Source organism: Miniopterus schreibersii, assembly GCF_964146895.1.
Source record: "Miniopterus schreibersii genome assembly, chromosome: 9".
NCBI lineage: Eukaryota > Metazoa > Chordata > Mammalia > Chiroptera > Miniopteridae > Miniopterus > Miniopterus schreibersii.
This window is the reverse complement of record NC_138118.1, coordinates 41,568,050-41,585,179: the sequence shown is the minus strand read 5'-3', so window position 1 is coordinate 41,585,179 and position 17,130 is coordinate 41,568,050. Positions and strand designations below refer to the sequence as shown.

General features: G+C 39.9%; 1 protein-coding gene across 1 annotated transcript in view; it reads left to right on the top strand.

Moving 5' to 3' along the window:
• Positions 1 to 7,394: 7,394 nt before the first annotated feature.
• The window catches only part of DLD (dihydrolipoamide dehydrogenase), a 28,664-nt gene continuing 18,928 nt past the window's right edge, over positions 7,395 to 17,130 (top strand). The window contains exons 1-4 of the mRNA XM_081147038.1: positions 7,395 to 7,632; positions 8,875 to 8,953; positions 16,468 to 16,547; positions 17,045 to 17,113. Of these exons, the coding sequence (XP_081003164.1) occupies positions 7,594 to 7,632; positions 8,875 to 8,953; positions 16,468 to 16,547; positions 17,045 to 17,113 (267 nt within the window). The 5' untranslated portion in view covers positions 7,395 to 7,593. The remainder of the gene's footprint in view (positions 7,633 to 8,874; positions 8,954 to 16,467; positions 16,548 to 17,044; positions 17,114 to 17,130) is intronic.

Below are 17,130 nucleotides of genomic sequence, written 5' to 3'. Positions count from 1 at the left end.
CATGCCTTTTCCATCCCCATCTAATGCTTCCTTGGATTGTCTCTCAAACAAACTCATTGCATTCAAATGCTGTCTGTGTGACTGCTTCTAGGAATAGTCAGATAAAACTGTGACCAATTAGACATTGGGATAAAGAGAGGAGTTGAGAATGGCTATAAATGTTTACTACATATGAATGGCTTTTTGCAGGTATCATTTATGTTTTAGATATTAGCTAATTGAAACTGAGGTGCTGGCAGAACCACCCAGTTGGACGTGTTCAGCAGACAGTTGAAAATGTGGAATTGGAGATCAGGAGAGAAGTAGAGACTGGAGACAAAGAACTAGGAGTTATTGGTATATATAGGCAGGCGCTAAAGACATGAAAATGGTTAGGATGGCCAAAATGCTATGTATAGAGGAAAGAGCAGGGAGAATGGATATTGGATATCATCCACATCTTCTTCTCTAAAACTGAGCTTAGTTAGGTAAGGGGTAATTTTGAACTAGTGTTTAAATCCGCAGAGCCCAGCACAGTGCCTGGGCAATAACCTTCCCAGAAATGTAGAATTAACTTTTATCTATACTATATAGTTAATACAAAGCAAGAATCAGACCTTAGACCTCTTTGCTCAGTCTTAAATACAATGTTTTTCTCTCTTATGAAAATCTAAAATCTCTTCCACCACTCCACTCATTCTTAATTACTCTACCAGTGTTACAGGGGAGACAATGAGGAGACCTTGTTTCTTATCTTCCTGAGGGAAAGATTTCAATCAAGAGACAGGAAGTGTAGAAAAGCAGGCAAAAATTTATTGGCCACAGCAAAAATATACTTTTGATGGTGAAACAAGGAGGGACATAGAAGAGGCAACAGGAGAGCCTAGGCTGGGCTGCTCTGGCTCACTGGGAAGTCAGAGAGAGAGGAAGGGGGACAGGTTCGGGGACTCTGGAGATGGGTTCAGGGGTAAGCCCAGGATGAGTTGCTGCTGCCCATTGCTCCCCTGGTTCCAGGTCTCGTGGGGTCCACTCAGAGGAGTGGAGATGGCACTGGCATGCTCCCCTTGAAGGGCAGAGGGAGAGCACCCTGAGACATTCATTTTCAGGGGTTTTAAAGGCTGGGCATTTAGGGACCGTCCTAGGGAAGATCAATAAAATATTGATCAGCTTTTTGCTGATGCACCAAAATGAGGTTTATTCCCTTAACTTCATTTGTCCTTGGGTGTGGTTGGCAAATGGCACTAATTGAATTTCTGTTATCTGTCTCCCTGAGTAGGTGGTTTGAGCTATCTGCCCTCTGGCTAGGGAGGAGAAGTGCAGCCATTTACTCTGAAGTGTTCTTGATTTAAGGAGGATAGGATTTACTAGGTGGCCACAAAACTGCTGTTTAACTATGTCTTAATTTCCCTATTCTGCTTGTCCTGGAATTTTCTTAGCTTCATTCTATACTATAACATTCCCCCCTGAGAGACTTCCACCCCTAAAATCTTTTAGGGTTGATGAGGGAGGACGGTCTGTCCTCAGTAACTGCTTCCTGCTGCTAATAGCCATAGTCCCTGCCTACAGGAGGGTATGGAAGTCTCTCTCCCTGCCTGATCTAAGGGAGACAAGGGAATGGAATTTGAAACTGGAATAGAGAGGCTGTTGGTTGATTCTTCTAAAGTAGGGATGGGCTGGAATTCTCAAAGTGTCATCAGTTTGACATGGAGTCTCACTTCAGGAGGCGGAGATGTAGAGAGACCTATGTTCTGTAAATAAGTGATTAGATATTTAATAAGGAGTATGCCTATGAAAACAAGGGGAAAAACGGGTTAATTATCATAGCAACTTAGAAACCAGTTTCTAAGTCTGTAAGACTGTTAGTCAAGAAGGCTTCAAGTTTCTTTTTCTGGAATGAAAGCAGTGATAATATGATAGCATCAGATGCTCAGGTAAATTCTGTATGGTTGACAGTGCATCAGCAGTTCTCAATAATTCCAAGTCAAAGCATGGGAGAAAAATAAAACATTAGCTTGGAGGGTTGAAGACAACTAGAGAATTCAGCAATCAGTTCAGTTTATAGGTAAAAATAAAACTTTAAAGACAATTAGCTACACTAGAGTCCAATATCCACAATTGGGCATTGTGATTTCCATTGAAACTTTTTCTCCTTAAAATCACCCTCACTTTTATCAGAGAGAGTGCACTAGATAAAATTTTAATTTGGCCTCTTTGTACAAATTCAATAAGCAATTGATTACATAGGCTTTTAAAAATTTGCTTTGCTGGAATTTCTTTCACAAGAAATCTTCAGATTGAGTTTTAGTCAGCCCCTTGGGGTACAGCAGCCAAGCCACAGTTGCCATCTGGTTTTGCCTGCAATACCTATAGGTTTGGGTGGGTTCTTCACATTCCTGAGGTCCCCAAAATGCCGAGGTTTTCTCCTTGCCATGTCCCAGGATCAACCTTCGTCCCTTACCTGAGAGACTGCCATGAACAATTGACCAACCAAGGTATGGGGCCATTTCTTGCAAGTGGCTTTTGATTGGCTTCAATTAGTTTTGAGAGTCAATCTTAATTCCTTAAGGTTTTCTGATGACACCCAGAGTCCAGGCATGTCTTTTGATCATGACATTCTAGTCAAAGACTTGGTTAATAAGACTACAATTGAAACCTGGTTTTATGTGTAAAGAGAAAAGATTCTTATTGGATTTACGCAAACAAACATACTGTCATGAAAATAGCTTTCTCTTGTTGAGAGTTGCCAAATTCTGTAGGGATTAGGTAGGGAGAAAATATAAATGCTTCAATATTGCTTATGAGGATATAATTTGCCAAATTGTTCTAGGAAAAAAATAAGTTTAACCAAAAAGTAAGTAACCAGCCCAGCCGGGCATGGCTCAGTGGTTGAGCGTTGACCTAGGATCCAGACTGGGGTTCGATTCCCAGTCAGGGCACATGCCCGGGTTGTGGGCTCAGTCCCCAGTCAGGGACGTGCAGGAGGCAGCCGATCAAATGACTCATCATTGATGTTTCTATCTCTCTCTCCCTCTCCTTTCCTCTCTCTGAAATCAATAAAGATATATTAATTAATAAATAAAAGAAAAAAAGTGAGAATATGTTTAAAATGTATTAAAAAATGTCAATCTAAGGAACACTGGTTACTTACTTTTTTTTTTTTAAATATATCTTTATTGATTTCAGAGAGAAGAAGGGAGAGGAAGAGAGAGAGATAGAAACATCAGTGATGAGTCATTTGATCGGCTGCCTCCTGCACGCCCCTGACTGGGGACAGAGCCCAAAACCCGGGCATGTGCCCTGACTGGGAATTGAACCCCGATCTCCTGGATCCTAGGTTGATGCTCAACTGCTGAGCCGAGCCATACTCTCACTTTCAAGAAAAAACCTCCAAAAATCACAAGACATGCATTAGGTCCAAATCCATCTACAGATTTTTGCCCCACAGCTTGTTCCCAGGACTGCAGCTCCCAGGCCTCCAGTCCCTTAGATTTCAAACTTGCCACATTCTTTCCTTTACAAGTGGAGGGGCAGCATTCCTCCCTCCTTGCAGATTCTTGAGGCTGCAGTTGAGGGGTTGAGTAGCATTGAGGATTTCAATCCCCCAGTGATCAAATAGGTCTTGGGGGAAAAGGAGGTACTGGTGAGTGGGTCAGAGCAGAGCAAGCAGTCCCCTGTGGCTACTAAAAATGTGATAGGCTTACCTGCCACATCAAGGGTCGCGCTTGGCTCCGTCCCTTCAATGATGATGCTCGTGGGGGCTGACTGGAGTGCTGGGCCCAGTTAGCTCAAGGCCATTGCATGGTTAGGTTCTGGTCTGGGGGACCCTCCAGCCCTTGAAACAGACCCCCTTGTGACAGAGGGGGCTTGGCCCTTGAGTAAGCCCTTTCCCAGGGCACTCCCTTCTCTAGTGTCCCTCTTCAGTAGAAATAACACCAGACCTTTGATGTTCCTTGTATTCCGGGATCTGGGTGCCCTTAAAGTGACATATGGATTAAAGCTGAGCCGTTTGTTTCTATGGGATGACTTTATTGCTCTTTCTCTGTCCTGTCTTGGTCATTAAAAATACTGAGAGTTATTTCTACCAGTTGCTCAGTGGGGGTCTGGGATCCTACAGCTAGTTTTTATAATTCTCTTTTGCTGTTTGGGGCTGTCTGTTGGATAAAATATATCCCCAAAGTGCTCAGCCCTTAACAGACCCAAACAACTCCTTTAACAGGTTTTACATTCCTTAGAGATAATGTGTTAAGGTTTGGGTGATAATGAGTTCTGTTTCTGCTAGTAGCAGGGCTGTTAAGAGTTTGCAGTTTTATAGTAAAGAAAAGCTTTAGCAGAGGCAGCTGCTCTTTGGGGGGGGGGGTGAGTAGAGAAGGCAAAATAGGGTGTTTCTCTAGGTTTTAGGGGCCTAGAGGTGGAGGCATAGAGGATATGACAGGAGGAGCAGAGTTCAGGATGGGTTGAAGCTCAAAAAAAGCCTGAAGATAGGACATCTCAGACCATTTACCTAGGCGGTGGCATTATAAATTCAATTGGAGAATGGCATTGAAAACTGTAATTCTCATTTTTAATCATGGAGCATGTAACCCTCATTTTTAATCTAACTGCCAACCCTGTTCTATAACCCTGAACAAAAAGTTACAAGCTAGTGTCAGGAAATAGCCAACCATAACAGTTAAACAATGCTTACTTTAGCTTCTGTACATTGCTTAACTAGGTTCCCACCCCTCTCCATGCCAACCAGGATATAGTTTTTGCCTTTATATTCTCCCTGTGAACGCTGTTTGGGGCTGCGAATTTGTTCAGGGCAGGAGCCTGCTCACAGTCACAGGCTAATAAATCTCCAAACGGTCACTTTGGGCTCAGTGTGAACTAATCTCACAAAAGCCAGGTATAACAGCATTATAATTAATGCTCCTGTTTTGAGGCCATGATTCCCCACTGGGAACCTTATATTGTGGTCAGACCAAATGACAACAGAAATTTGCCATTAGCCAATATACAGGCCAGGGGACTCCCGTAAGGTATAGATTGTTGATTTTCTATCTAGAAGGAAGAAAAGGTTAGGTATTAGAGAGCCCAGTGTCCTGGGGTCAATTCCAGAGCCTAGGATGCCAGTGCTCAAGGGCTAGCTTTTGATGTCTCAGCCACCTAGCAGGGATGAGACACAGAGGGTACCATGTTATCTCATCATAATTTCAGCTTAGGAATTAGAGAGCTTAGCATCCTGGGATCAATTCCCGAGCCTGGAATCTCAGTGCTCAAGGGCTAGTGTCTGACGTCTCAGAGGTCTTGTTACTGGGAAACCCCGGTGGGGTTCGGGCTGCCTGTTGCTGTATCCAATTCAACAGAGGCAGGGTTGAATTATATAAGTCATTTATTGAGAAGGCCAGCCAACCAAGAAGACAGGGAGCATGTGAGCATCCAAAACCTGTCTTAGGGAATGGCTTGATAGAATTATATAAGGAAATGGGGTAAACTGAGGCTGGGAACAGAATGCAGTTATTGTGCAGCCCCGGAGGTCTGCAGGAGTCAGCTATTGTTCTTGGTCATCTGTCGATGTCTCAATAAGATAATATCTTGACCTTTGGTTGGGCCGGCCTGAGGCCTGACCATGCCTGTTCAAGGATACATGGTCCATAGCTGTGTCACCTCCTTAACTGCTTTGTCTAGAGTCAAGGGGAGTATACAGGCATAAAGGCCTAGGAAAAACAAACTTAAGGAAAAAGAAACTTAAATCCCTGCTCACATAAGTATATGTGTTCTACAATTTTATAAGTAATATAATTATATTTCAGATTAATTCAGGTGCTCAATCCTTGGATATTTTAAGTGCCCCTATCAGTCTAGCAGGGATGAGATCATGTAATCTCACCATAACCTCAGAAGATGGGAAGTGAAACCTTACCAGGTGACAGGTGTCTCCACAGACCTGGTTGGGGTGGGATATGCCTAGGAATCCAGGCGCAGGCAATTCTGCTCAACCAGGGCAAAGGAGCAGAAAACGAAAATACAGCTAGTGTGTCCAGAGAAGCTATGGGGTTTTGTAGACAGAGGAGAGTTTTTCAAAAAGGTTCTTAATGTAAATAACGTAGTAGCTAGTAAAAGGGAGAACTAATGGTTTGAGGTAATTTTAGGGTGCCCTCATTTATGGTCATCAGAAAGAAATTCCAATTGAAAATAGAATATTCATCAGCTTTATGCTGATGTACCAAAATGAGTTTACTCTCTTAATTTCATTTGTCCTTGAGTGTGGTTGGCAAATGGCACTAATTGGATTTCTGTTATCTGTCTCCCTGAGGAGGGTGGTTTAAGCTATACACTCTCTCGCTGGGGAGGAGAAATGCAAACTATTTACTCCTAAGTGTCCTTGATTTATGGAAGATAGGATTTACTAGGTGGCCACAAAACTGCTGTTTAATTATGTCTTAGTTTCCCTATTCTGCGTGTCCTGGAATTTTCCTGGCTTCACACTATACTATAATACCAAGGAGGTTTTTTTCCCAGCTGAGGAGGCAGAAGACTATTTTTTCCATATTGCCAGTTAGCTTACTTACAGCAAGATGCTGGTGATGCCAGTCTGTGGCCCCCTCCCCCTCGAGTGGCATTAGATTGGGGGGTGTTTTAAAGCAGTGGTTGAGACCAAAGGCTTTGCCGTCAAAGCTGCAATCGTCTTCCCGTTGTGAGACCTTGGGGGTATTGTTTAAACTCAGGGCCTCTTCTAAGAAGTTGAAATACTCCTCGTGTGTTATATCAGAGATTCTCAACTGGTGTGCTTAAATTTTTAAAACCTGTGGTACCTATTTTATTAATTTTTTTAAAACTTTTTTAAAAAAATATATCTTTATTGATTTCAGAGAGAGGAAAGGAGAGGGAGAGAGAGAGACAGAAACATCAATGATGAGAGAGTCATGGATCAAGCCCACAACCGGGTATGTGCCCTGACCGGAAACGAACCCTGATCACCTGGATCCCAGGTCAACACTCAAGGGCTGAGCCACACCCGCTGGGCTGTGGGGCCTATTTTAGTTGGGGGCACTGAACTCTTTTCTCAGATTGTCAATGAAAAAAATGACAACAGCCAACACAACAGTAGTGGTCTGGTGTGAGTGAGTCAAAATTATATGTATTTTTTGACATGCTGCAGAATTTAGCAATTAGTTTATGCTATGAGATGAAAAAGGTTGAAAATTCACGCACTATATTGTTGTAAAGATGAAACGAGGTAACGCCCAGAAAGTTCTTAGATTCCCCAGCCTAAAACAATCAAAAACTCAGCAAGCTTTACTTTCCCTAGCGTGCATTAAACAAAGGATGGTTTCATTTACTTATCTCGCCTTCCAAGTAGTAGCCCACATCGCAGTTCCCCACACCCCCGCCAAAAAGGTCCCTTAACCCCCTGCTGCCACAAAGCACTATGCTCCTTACGACAGTGAACCACGCCGAGCCGGAAAGGAACGGCTTTCTCTGCGGGTCCGCACAGCGTTGGCCAATCGCACTACTTCCGACTAACGACGCAAGCTGCGCTTGTGCATGCGCAGGGCGAGTAGACCTTGGCGAGGAGGTGGAGGGGTTCTGCGGAGGTGAAAGCCTTGGCGGAAAGGAGAGTACAGCGGCAAAATGCAGAGCTGGAGTCGTGTATACTGTTCTTTGGCCAAGGTGAGGGCCGACTGGGTGGGGTCGTGCTGAGCCGAAGGCACAGAGAGCCCGCTGACGGGGTCCGAGACGCCGCCTGACTGGTGGGAGTGAGAGAGGCCGGCGGCCTCTGTGGCACCACCCGCAGCTCCGCCCCTGAACCGGCTCTGCCCAGGCCGCCGCTCGGACGCAAAGGCCGGGGCTGCAGAGGCTCCGCCGGTTTGTGACAGGAGTCCCACACGCTCCGCTCACCCTCCCAGGGCGATGGAGCATGCGGTCACACAAAGGCCTCTCCACCTTGGAGGAGGAAGCAGAAATTGCCCTTGTTCCTTATGGTCGGTCTGGCTTTTCATACCTTCTACCCTTTCCTAATCTCGGCCCCTAATGGCCTAACTCCTCTGCAGTGGTCAGGTTACTTTGGGGCCATTTTATAAAGGATGAAACAGATCATCCTTTGTTTCGAAGATGAGTAGCCTGTGTTCTCGAAAGTTTAGTGAGGGCCAGAGCTCGGACTAAAACTCTGAACTGAGATATAGTCTGCCCTTCTTTGCTCTACCTGCATGACCCCAGGTGCAAGAAATGCCTTGGAATAGAGAACATTGCTAGATCATTGTAGGTTTCTTCACTGCCTCTGTTTTGGAGATATTTGCTTTGTTTCTTTGTGCTTCGCTGTTCTTGGAAATAGTAGTCATCCATATTTAGAGATTGTGGAGATTATGATGCAGTTTGTAAAATTGCAGTAGCTCTTGAATATGAATACATTACTTAGTACTTTTTCCTAAATTACTACGTCTAATTTTCTTTCGCTAGTTGATGATTCAGGAATCTCTTCACAGATTGTACGTGGTAGATTTGAGTTAGGAAACAATAATTACGAGTAGAAGGATTGTCATAATGTAGATTACTCAGGTACTTAGGTTAGAACTTGAAGAACTTTAATTTTGACGTTAAAGTGATTCCTGGCACATAAGTGAGCCATGCTTTCTGAAAATTTAATAAAAATTAACATTATTGAGTAACATTTTTATTAGGTTAAACATGAGATGTTTGAATATTTATAATAAAAAGATAATGTTGGTAAGCTGAGGTTGAAAACTTTAAATAATTGCTGTTATCAACCAGGAGAAATTGATACGTAACCTCTGGGTGGCAATGGAAGATACGTTAATACTTATTGCTTGGTAAATTTGCTCAAAATCATTATTTTTCATCGACTTTCAGTAGTGCTTTGTTTACATAATAGGGACATTTTCTTTTTTCTTCCAGAGAGGCCATTTCAGTCGAGTATCTCATGGCCTACAGGGAGTTTCTGCAGTACCTCTGAGAACTTATGCAGATCAATCAAGTAAGTACTTAGTCAAACTTCCCCCTCAAAATTGTTCATATATTTATTCACTTAAATGTTTATTGAGCACCTAGTGTGTTCCAGGTGGTGAACAAAGCACAGCCCTGTTCTTATGGAACTTATAGTCTCGTTCCATAAAAGACAAATAATACACAAGTAACATAAATATTTTGGGAAGTGATGGAAAATTAAAGCAGGTAATTGGGAGGAAAAGATACTATTTTAGATAAGGTGTCAGGTCTTTTCTGAGCAGATATGGCTGAGCAAGTGCTGGAGTGAAGTGAGGGAGTGAGTATGTTATTTCAGGCAAAGGGAAACATTAGTGAGAAGGGTCTGAGGTGAGAATTTGATTGTGATGTTTAGGAATTGCAAGAAGGCTGGTGTGCTCAAAGAATGTAAAATCAGAGAGGTAGGCAGGGATCAGATCATGGCCAAGGAGTTTGGATTTTACTTCAAGTGTGATGAGACACCACTGAAGGGTTTTGAGCTGGAGGGTGGGTAGGAGTGTGAGAGGGGTGTGTGGGGGGTGATTTTATATATTTACATGTAAAAGTTAATTCTGTCCCTTGGTCAGATTGTGTTGGTTGTTTAACACTGTTTAGAATGGTGACATGAGTTTTTTCAAATCCTGAATGAAAATCTTTATGGGCTTATCAAAAGCACATTTTAAAGACTAGAAGGATGTGACTGAAAGGAAGCTGTGGATTATGGATTTTTTCTTCTTTATACTTTTTTATATTTTTGAAGTTTCTATAAAGGATATGCATTTTATTTTTTAAAGTATTTAAAACAGGAAGTCAATGGGCTTGTAAGGTATGTTGGCCTTCGAGTACCAATGATATTGATTATTTGAAATTATCTGTTTTGACATTTACTGGAATCACCCATGTGATTACAAGTGAAGTTGCACATCAAGTCTTTAAGCTTCATTGTACCAGTCATTAGGTAGGGGAAACTACCTAATGACCGATACAATGACTGTGAATACAGGGAGACTGTGACCATCAGTCTCCCTGTATTCTGTAAAACAATTTTATCCTATATCCTTAACTGTTTCAAACTATTATCATTTTGGAGATTTTATTCCTAGAAAAAAGAGTAGGGGGAGGATTCTGTTACCAATAATAAACAGAGTAATTTATCCTATCTCTGAACAGGTCAAGAAATCCTTTAAAAAAATACTAATTTGATGGTGGGAAATTAGGTTGGACCATTATTCCCTTTGTTCCTTTTTTTCTTTTTCTTTCAGTTTTATTGAGATGTAATTGGCATACACTCTTTGTCTTTTTTGTTAAGTGGGAATATTACTTATTCTATACTCACACTAGTAGAAATGTTAGATTTTTATTTCTAAAGCATGCAATTAAAGACTTCGTGGTTAATTCTGCACTCTTGGAATCATTCAACAAAGATTATTCTGTTTACTGGGCAGTTAAAAGCAGGAACTTAGATTTAATGGAACTGGGTATCTGAGCCCTTATGAATCAGTTTAGTGATCTCTTGACATTGAGTAAATGATAAATCCCTTAGTACCTATGTAGATACAGTGTATAAAGTCTTTGATTGGATGAAGTAACAAGCATTTTTACGTACATATTTATATCCATCTGAGGTATTTATTTAATGGCAAGGACTGTGACCCTTTGTTTAGTACTTAAAATGGCACAGTAGGTAACTCAGTACATATTTATTCATTATTTCAACAAATCTGGTTGGGGCCAGTTTCTGGGATATAGCATTGAACAAGACAGATAAGATGCAACTTTTATAGAGTTTATAATCTATTTGGGGAAGACAAACATCCAACAAATAATTAATTATAATTGTGATAAGGACTCCACAGGCTAAGCATAGGGAGCCATGAAATCTACATACGGATTGGGAATATTCACAGAATTTTTTCCTAAGGAAATAATTTTGGTATCTGAAAAGGGAGTGGTAGTGGGTGTGGGAGGAGGTGTTCCAGGAAGAAGGAACAGCATGTTGGAATATTTTGATGTGAGGTAGCATAGTGCATTTGAGGAACTTGAAAAGGGTCAGTGTGGCTCAAATCTGTTGAAGACGGCAAGTTGACTTCTCCAGATTATGAAAGACCCTAAGTCTTTATTTTAAGGGTAGTTGGAAGTTATTGAAGTGTTGTAAGCAGGGGAATAATATGATTAGGTTTGTTTTTAAAGATCATTCTGGTTGCAGATTGAAGTGTTTATTATAATTCTTTTTCCTTCTCATTAGACTAAGAAACATGGCTATGTCATTTATATGTAGCTCAAGAGCTTAGTGTTTGTAATGTGAAATGCATGCTGTTAGGATTTATTTTAATTCTGTGGTGTATGCTAACAGTAATTCACTATTCCTGAAGCTTAAACTGCATGATATTAGTGGATAAGCAAAATGTGGCAGGAGATGAGGCTGGAGAATAGACCCTGAAGAGATTTGGATGCTGTATTTAGGAACTCAGACGTTACCCAACAACAGACAGGGAAACCAATGAAAAGTAGGAGAATAAGGTCCAAATTGTGTTTTAGCAGGGAGTAACACTGTGTGGGTGTGTTATGGATGGTGGGAATGATACTGGAGGCTCCAAGCCTAAAGTTGGGAGGTGGACCTGAGAAGGGAAGAAACATATATTGAGTGCCTAATAAGCATCTGGCATCTTCCCAGGGTCTTGCCATGCATTATCTCTGAACTCACAACCCTGAGATGTGGGTATTAACTATCACTGTTAACCCTATGTTACATCAAAGCCCAGAGAGATTAAATAATTTGCCTAAGAAATTAAGAGACGGTAGAGCTCATATTTGAATTCAGGTTTACTTCAAATCTTTTTTCTCATTTACTATATTTCTGCTTCCTTATGGACAAGGGGGTTGTAGTGTTACGATCAGAAAATGAAGTATTAGAATTCAAGATTTTAGGGGGCAGAGCAATTTTGGGTGGTGACAAGTATATAGAAGAAGGTCAATGAAATAGACTGAAGATTAAGGGCACTGATAATTTAAAAACAGCAACCCTTGCCCTGGCTGGTTTGGCTCAGTAGTTAGAGCATCATCCTGCAGACTGAAGGGTCTTCGGTTCGATTTTGGGCCAAGAGCACACATACCTTGGTTACAGGCTCGATCCCTGGCCCTGGTTGAGCAGGGAAGGTGCGGGAGGCAACCAATTGATGTGTCATCTCTTTCACATTGATGTTTCTCACTCTGTGAAAAGCAATGGAAAAAATATCCTCATGTGAGGATTAAAACAAACAAAAACAGTAACCCTCCCTCTGCAATGAAACAACAACAAATAAACCTTACCACTAAGTAGCTTTATACTCATTTAGTGAATTTGGTAATTAATGATTACTGCCTTATAATATCTCTTCCTGTTCCTGTTTTCTTTTTAAAAATAATTTTGATTTATCTACATTGTGATAGATGCCTATTTCCCCTAACTATAATGTAAGGTTATTGAAGGTAGTGATGTTTTCACATAGGGTAGGCATATATAAATATTTATTGATTTCATTTTGAAAATGAAGCAGTTTCTTGTCATTTTATTTTGAGCTCCTGATTGCCCAGGAAGTTATAGGATTATCTGAGTGTTTTAGAAGGCATGAGAACATAATAGGCTTCAGACTCTAAAGAACCTAGTTTGAATCCTGGCTAGATCGCATGCTAGTTGTGCAACCTTATGCAAGTTATTTCGTTACTCAGCCTAATTTTCTCCCTGTTAAATGGAGGTAATAACTAATAGAGATGTAACGAGGCTTAAATAAGACAACATGAAGCATTTAGCTCACTGCCTGGCACATAGTAAATTACCCAAAACGGTAGATATTAATGCAGACTGACTTCTTAATATAACTTGTAATTTGTTGATGATTACAATTTATTTATAGCATGACACCTTTATTTCAGGGGTAACCTTAGTAATGTACTGTCTTTATTTTCCTCATAATGATATAAATAGCATTTGTAGAATAATTTATAGAGCACTTTTCCCTGCTCGTTCTCATTTCATGGCATTAACTGCCACGTTTTTAAAGTCGATCATCTCTCCTTTTATCATTTTTAAAAATATCAATCTGATAGCTTTCTCCTGGTGTTTCACTGCCACCTGAAATGCAGATTGCTATCCGACTGTCTTTTCCCAGTTTTCCTGACTTAGTCATCTTTCTCTCCTGCTGTCAGTTTGTATATCCTTTTCAGTTTTTCTTTTCACCTTTGAAGGCTGATGCTAATTTTATAAAAGTTTCCATCAAGTATTCCTTAATGTATTTCATTTCACTCCTTTTCTGCCTTGATTTTTAAAACTATGTATGGGAACCAAACTGAGAAATGCATCTTGACAAGGAGATAGTAAGTAAATCACAATCATTGCCAACTTTCACTTGAGTGTACCTTTGGTACAGGTGAGAGCTAGTTAGTTTGTTTTCCCAACATTTTCTTATGAAAAATTGCAAACATTAGACAAGTAGGAATTTTACTGTTAACATTTTATTGTACTTACATTATCACATGTGCCCATCCATTTCTTCATTAATTCACCTTTTTTGGTGCATTTCAAAGTAAATTGCAGACATTGGTATATTTCCCCTAAATACTGGCTTATTTTTGAAAGTTTGTCATTGGATCATACCCTCCTATATTCTCAGCTTACAGATCTTTAGATAAAGACTTCTATTTTCCCTTCATTTTTGTGTTTCCTAGCACATTAGCAGTATTCTGAAGGAATGGTAGATCTTTAGTGAGAGGTGAACTGTTCTGAGTTTGTGGTGTTTTCTGTAGTTTAAAAAAAATTCTAAGATCACATAATAAATTGGGAAATAAAATTCTAGTTTTTTAGCTTTTATGCATTTCAATTTATTAAACAAATCTATATCTTATAATTCAAAAAGATGTTAAAAATTCAGCAAAGAAACTTGTTTCTGTAGCTTTTCTTTACATTACTGTGAAAGTAAAAATTAGAACCCAAATTAAGGGATATTGTTTAGGTCCTCATTTTGTTGGTGGTGGCGGGAACAGCACCAGGTGTTAGACCAGTGGGGTTAGACTGGACTTGAGTTCAGCATCCTCAGTACTTGAGTTCTGGCCAGAAAGAACTCAGAGCCAAGACTCCAACTATAAGAGAACACTTATTTATAAAATCTTTGATTTTGGAAGAAATAATTCTTGGAAGAAATGAGCTTAGGAAACAAGCTATAGAGGCAAAGGAAGGAAGGGCCCTTGGAGCTTAGAAGTGAGGAAGGTAAAAGGGATGGGGAGAGGAAGGAGGAGGGGAAAGGTGTGAATATGGGGCATGCCTGGGAAGGGAGAGCAGAGGGAGAGGCACTGGGTTCTCCATCCTAAGGGTTTTAAAGGTGTAGATTTTAGGGGAGATCCCAGGGGAAGATCTCAATAGAATATTCAGCATCTTTTCAGGTGTGTCCTTTCTGGGTCCGGGTTCTCCACTGATTGAGTGCTGGGGGGGGGGGGGTGTCATTATTTAATGCAGCTGGTCCTGAGGTCAGCCATGGCATTACTTACCCGATTTTGCAGCTTTTCTGGGCCTGGAGCTGAAATACAACTGAGGTCTAGATGTTACCTCTAGGGAGGAGAGGTCAGGGGGTCCAGACCTATGACCACCTATATCCTAGGGAAGGAAAGGTCACCCTGGGGACAAGGTCCCACCCTACAGTTGTCTTTTGCTAGGCACCCAGGGCTTTCCACTTTGGTGACCTTCTGTACCTGGGCCATCATCCTTGCTCTGCTCATATCTGTCTACCTGCCTACCGCAATTTGGTTCAAGATTTGAAAATAGAAATATATTTTATTATGTATTTAATTCTGTACATGAATCAGTGAACCCAGCAGTGTGGCCAAAAAGCACAAATGGATCAGTAAAAAATGAAGCAATACTTTTTCATGTATTGGACTAGCTACATTTTGTTTATGTATTGAGTTATCCTAATTATTGTCGATACAACCCAGGAGAATCAGTACTTTGATTTATTTGGTAGAAAGGATTCTTAGATTTTGTGGATTATTGGGTTGGATAACTAACTAATTATCTTCCAACACAGGTTCTGTGATTCTGTTCAAGGCCAGCTAAGGTTTTTTGAATGATAATAGCACTCCCATCTCCTCAGGGTTGTGTGTTTTTTGGGGAAGGGAATCATAAGAAATTAAAATTCCCTTCTTTGTAGGTCAGAATATAGCTACCATATAGGGAACACTTCTTATATATCTTCCAGGTCTATACTAAGCTGTTTACATACATTATTCTGTATTATGAGCCTATGAGATAGCTATATTGTGGTCCTTATTTTGCAGATGAGGAAACTGAAGGTGAAACAGGTTAAATTACTGACCTAAGGTCAGGTAGCTAGTAATTATAAAGCATGATTACTGCTCTTGGGGATTTTAGTTTATGATAGTTGAAATTGAGGAAAGGAATAGTGTTGAGTAATGGAAAGACCACTGGAAGTAGAGACAAAAAGCTTAATTTTGTCTCTGCCCCTTGCTTGCTAGATGACCTTGGGCAAGTTAATTGACTTCTCTGAACCTTATGTTTCTTAGCTGTGAAATGTTAGATATATGTATATGCATGCCATCCTTACCTTCCTCATAGGAAGTTCTGAGAACCACAAACAATAATAATATGTGAAAGCATGTTATTTTTTAAAAAATGTTAAAAACTGCTAAATGTTGAAGTAATTGGGGTTGTAAGGACAGTGGAGGGGGAGAAGGGAGACTCTCCTAACTTAAAAGTTGGATTGAGGAGAATGGGAATAATTGGACTTATTTTGTATATTTGTGTTATAATTATTAAATTCCTAAGGCTGCTGCTCAGAGTTAATTCTTAATTTTTTTATTTTCATATAGTAAATATCCAGAATAGTTAGTTGAATGTTCTGGTTAACCTATTAAACTATGTAAGATTTGTCAGTATTCAAATAAAGTTCAAAACATTTGCCATGTGTTATAAGAAAGCTGATTCCCCCTCTCTTGATATCTCAGAAGTTAAGAACCTGAAAGGAGTAATCAGTTTTAAATTTATTCACAGTACTAAGGTATTACCTTATTTAATCCTAACATCAATCATTTAAGGGAATGTTATTATTTATTACAGAAAAATTAAGTCACTTGGTCACACAACTAATAAGTGTCAGAGCTAAGATTTAAGCCAGGTATATCAGATTCCAAAGCTCAGGCTCTCTACATAGATGTGTGTATTCCAGTGTCACTAAATGGCTGCTCATATCATTAAATAAAATTTTGTGGAATTTAGCAAGATCAGTAGGTCCAAAAATCAGTTGTATTTCCATATCCCATAATGAATAAATGGAAAATGAAATATAAAAACCTATGGTATTTTCAGATACATCAAGGAACACTAAGTACCTAGGAATAAAATAGTACTGTGTAGAAAATGTTGGTTATTTGCACTTTCTTGGAGGTTTAAAATATCAGATTGTTGTTGTTGTTTTGATGCACTGATTTTGGTCAGTATTAAGCAATTTACTGTTTTATATCAATTTGCTTTTATTGTAGTTGATGCTGATGTAACAGTAGTAGGTTCTGGCCCTGGAGGGTATGTTGCCGCTATTAAAGCTGCCCAGTTAGGCTTCAAGGTAAGTGTTAGATTAAAACTAGGTTTTGATTAATTTTTATTTGGGAATAGTTGATCATATTCACAAAATACTTTGCAGGTAGATGCTAATGGTAAATAATTTATTAATTCTATACATTATATTTAAGCCTGAGACTAATGAAGAGAGGGTTCATTAGTTGTAGTATTCTAATGAAGGGTGGAAAGTGAAGTCATTATTTCCCCCCTTCTCTCAATGCTTTTCATTTTGGCTTCTAATCCCTCTTTGAAAGATACAGTAATAGAGCTAAAAGTGTGAATTTGGTAATGTTAAACAAACAAAAATATCTCTTAGAATAATTCACTTTTGGTGGGTTAACTTGAGTTTGGTATTCAAATGATAAGTTATAAAGGACTACATTTTATTCTCACAAACACAGCTTGAGTAGCTTGTTTTTAGAAGGAGGAGAAATATATTTGGAATTTTAGTCAACTAAAACATTGCAGCTTATGTGCAGCTAATGTTTTCTTTGGTTGTAGACAGTCTGCGTTGAGAAAAATGAAACACTTGGTGGAACATGTTTGAATGTTGGTTGTATTCCTTCTAAGGTGAGCATACATTTTTG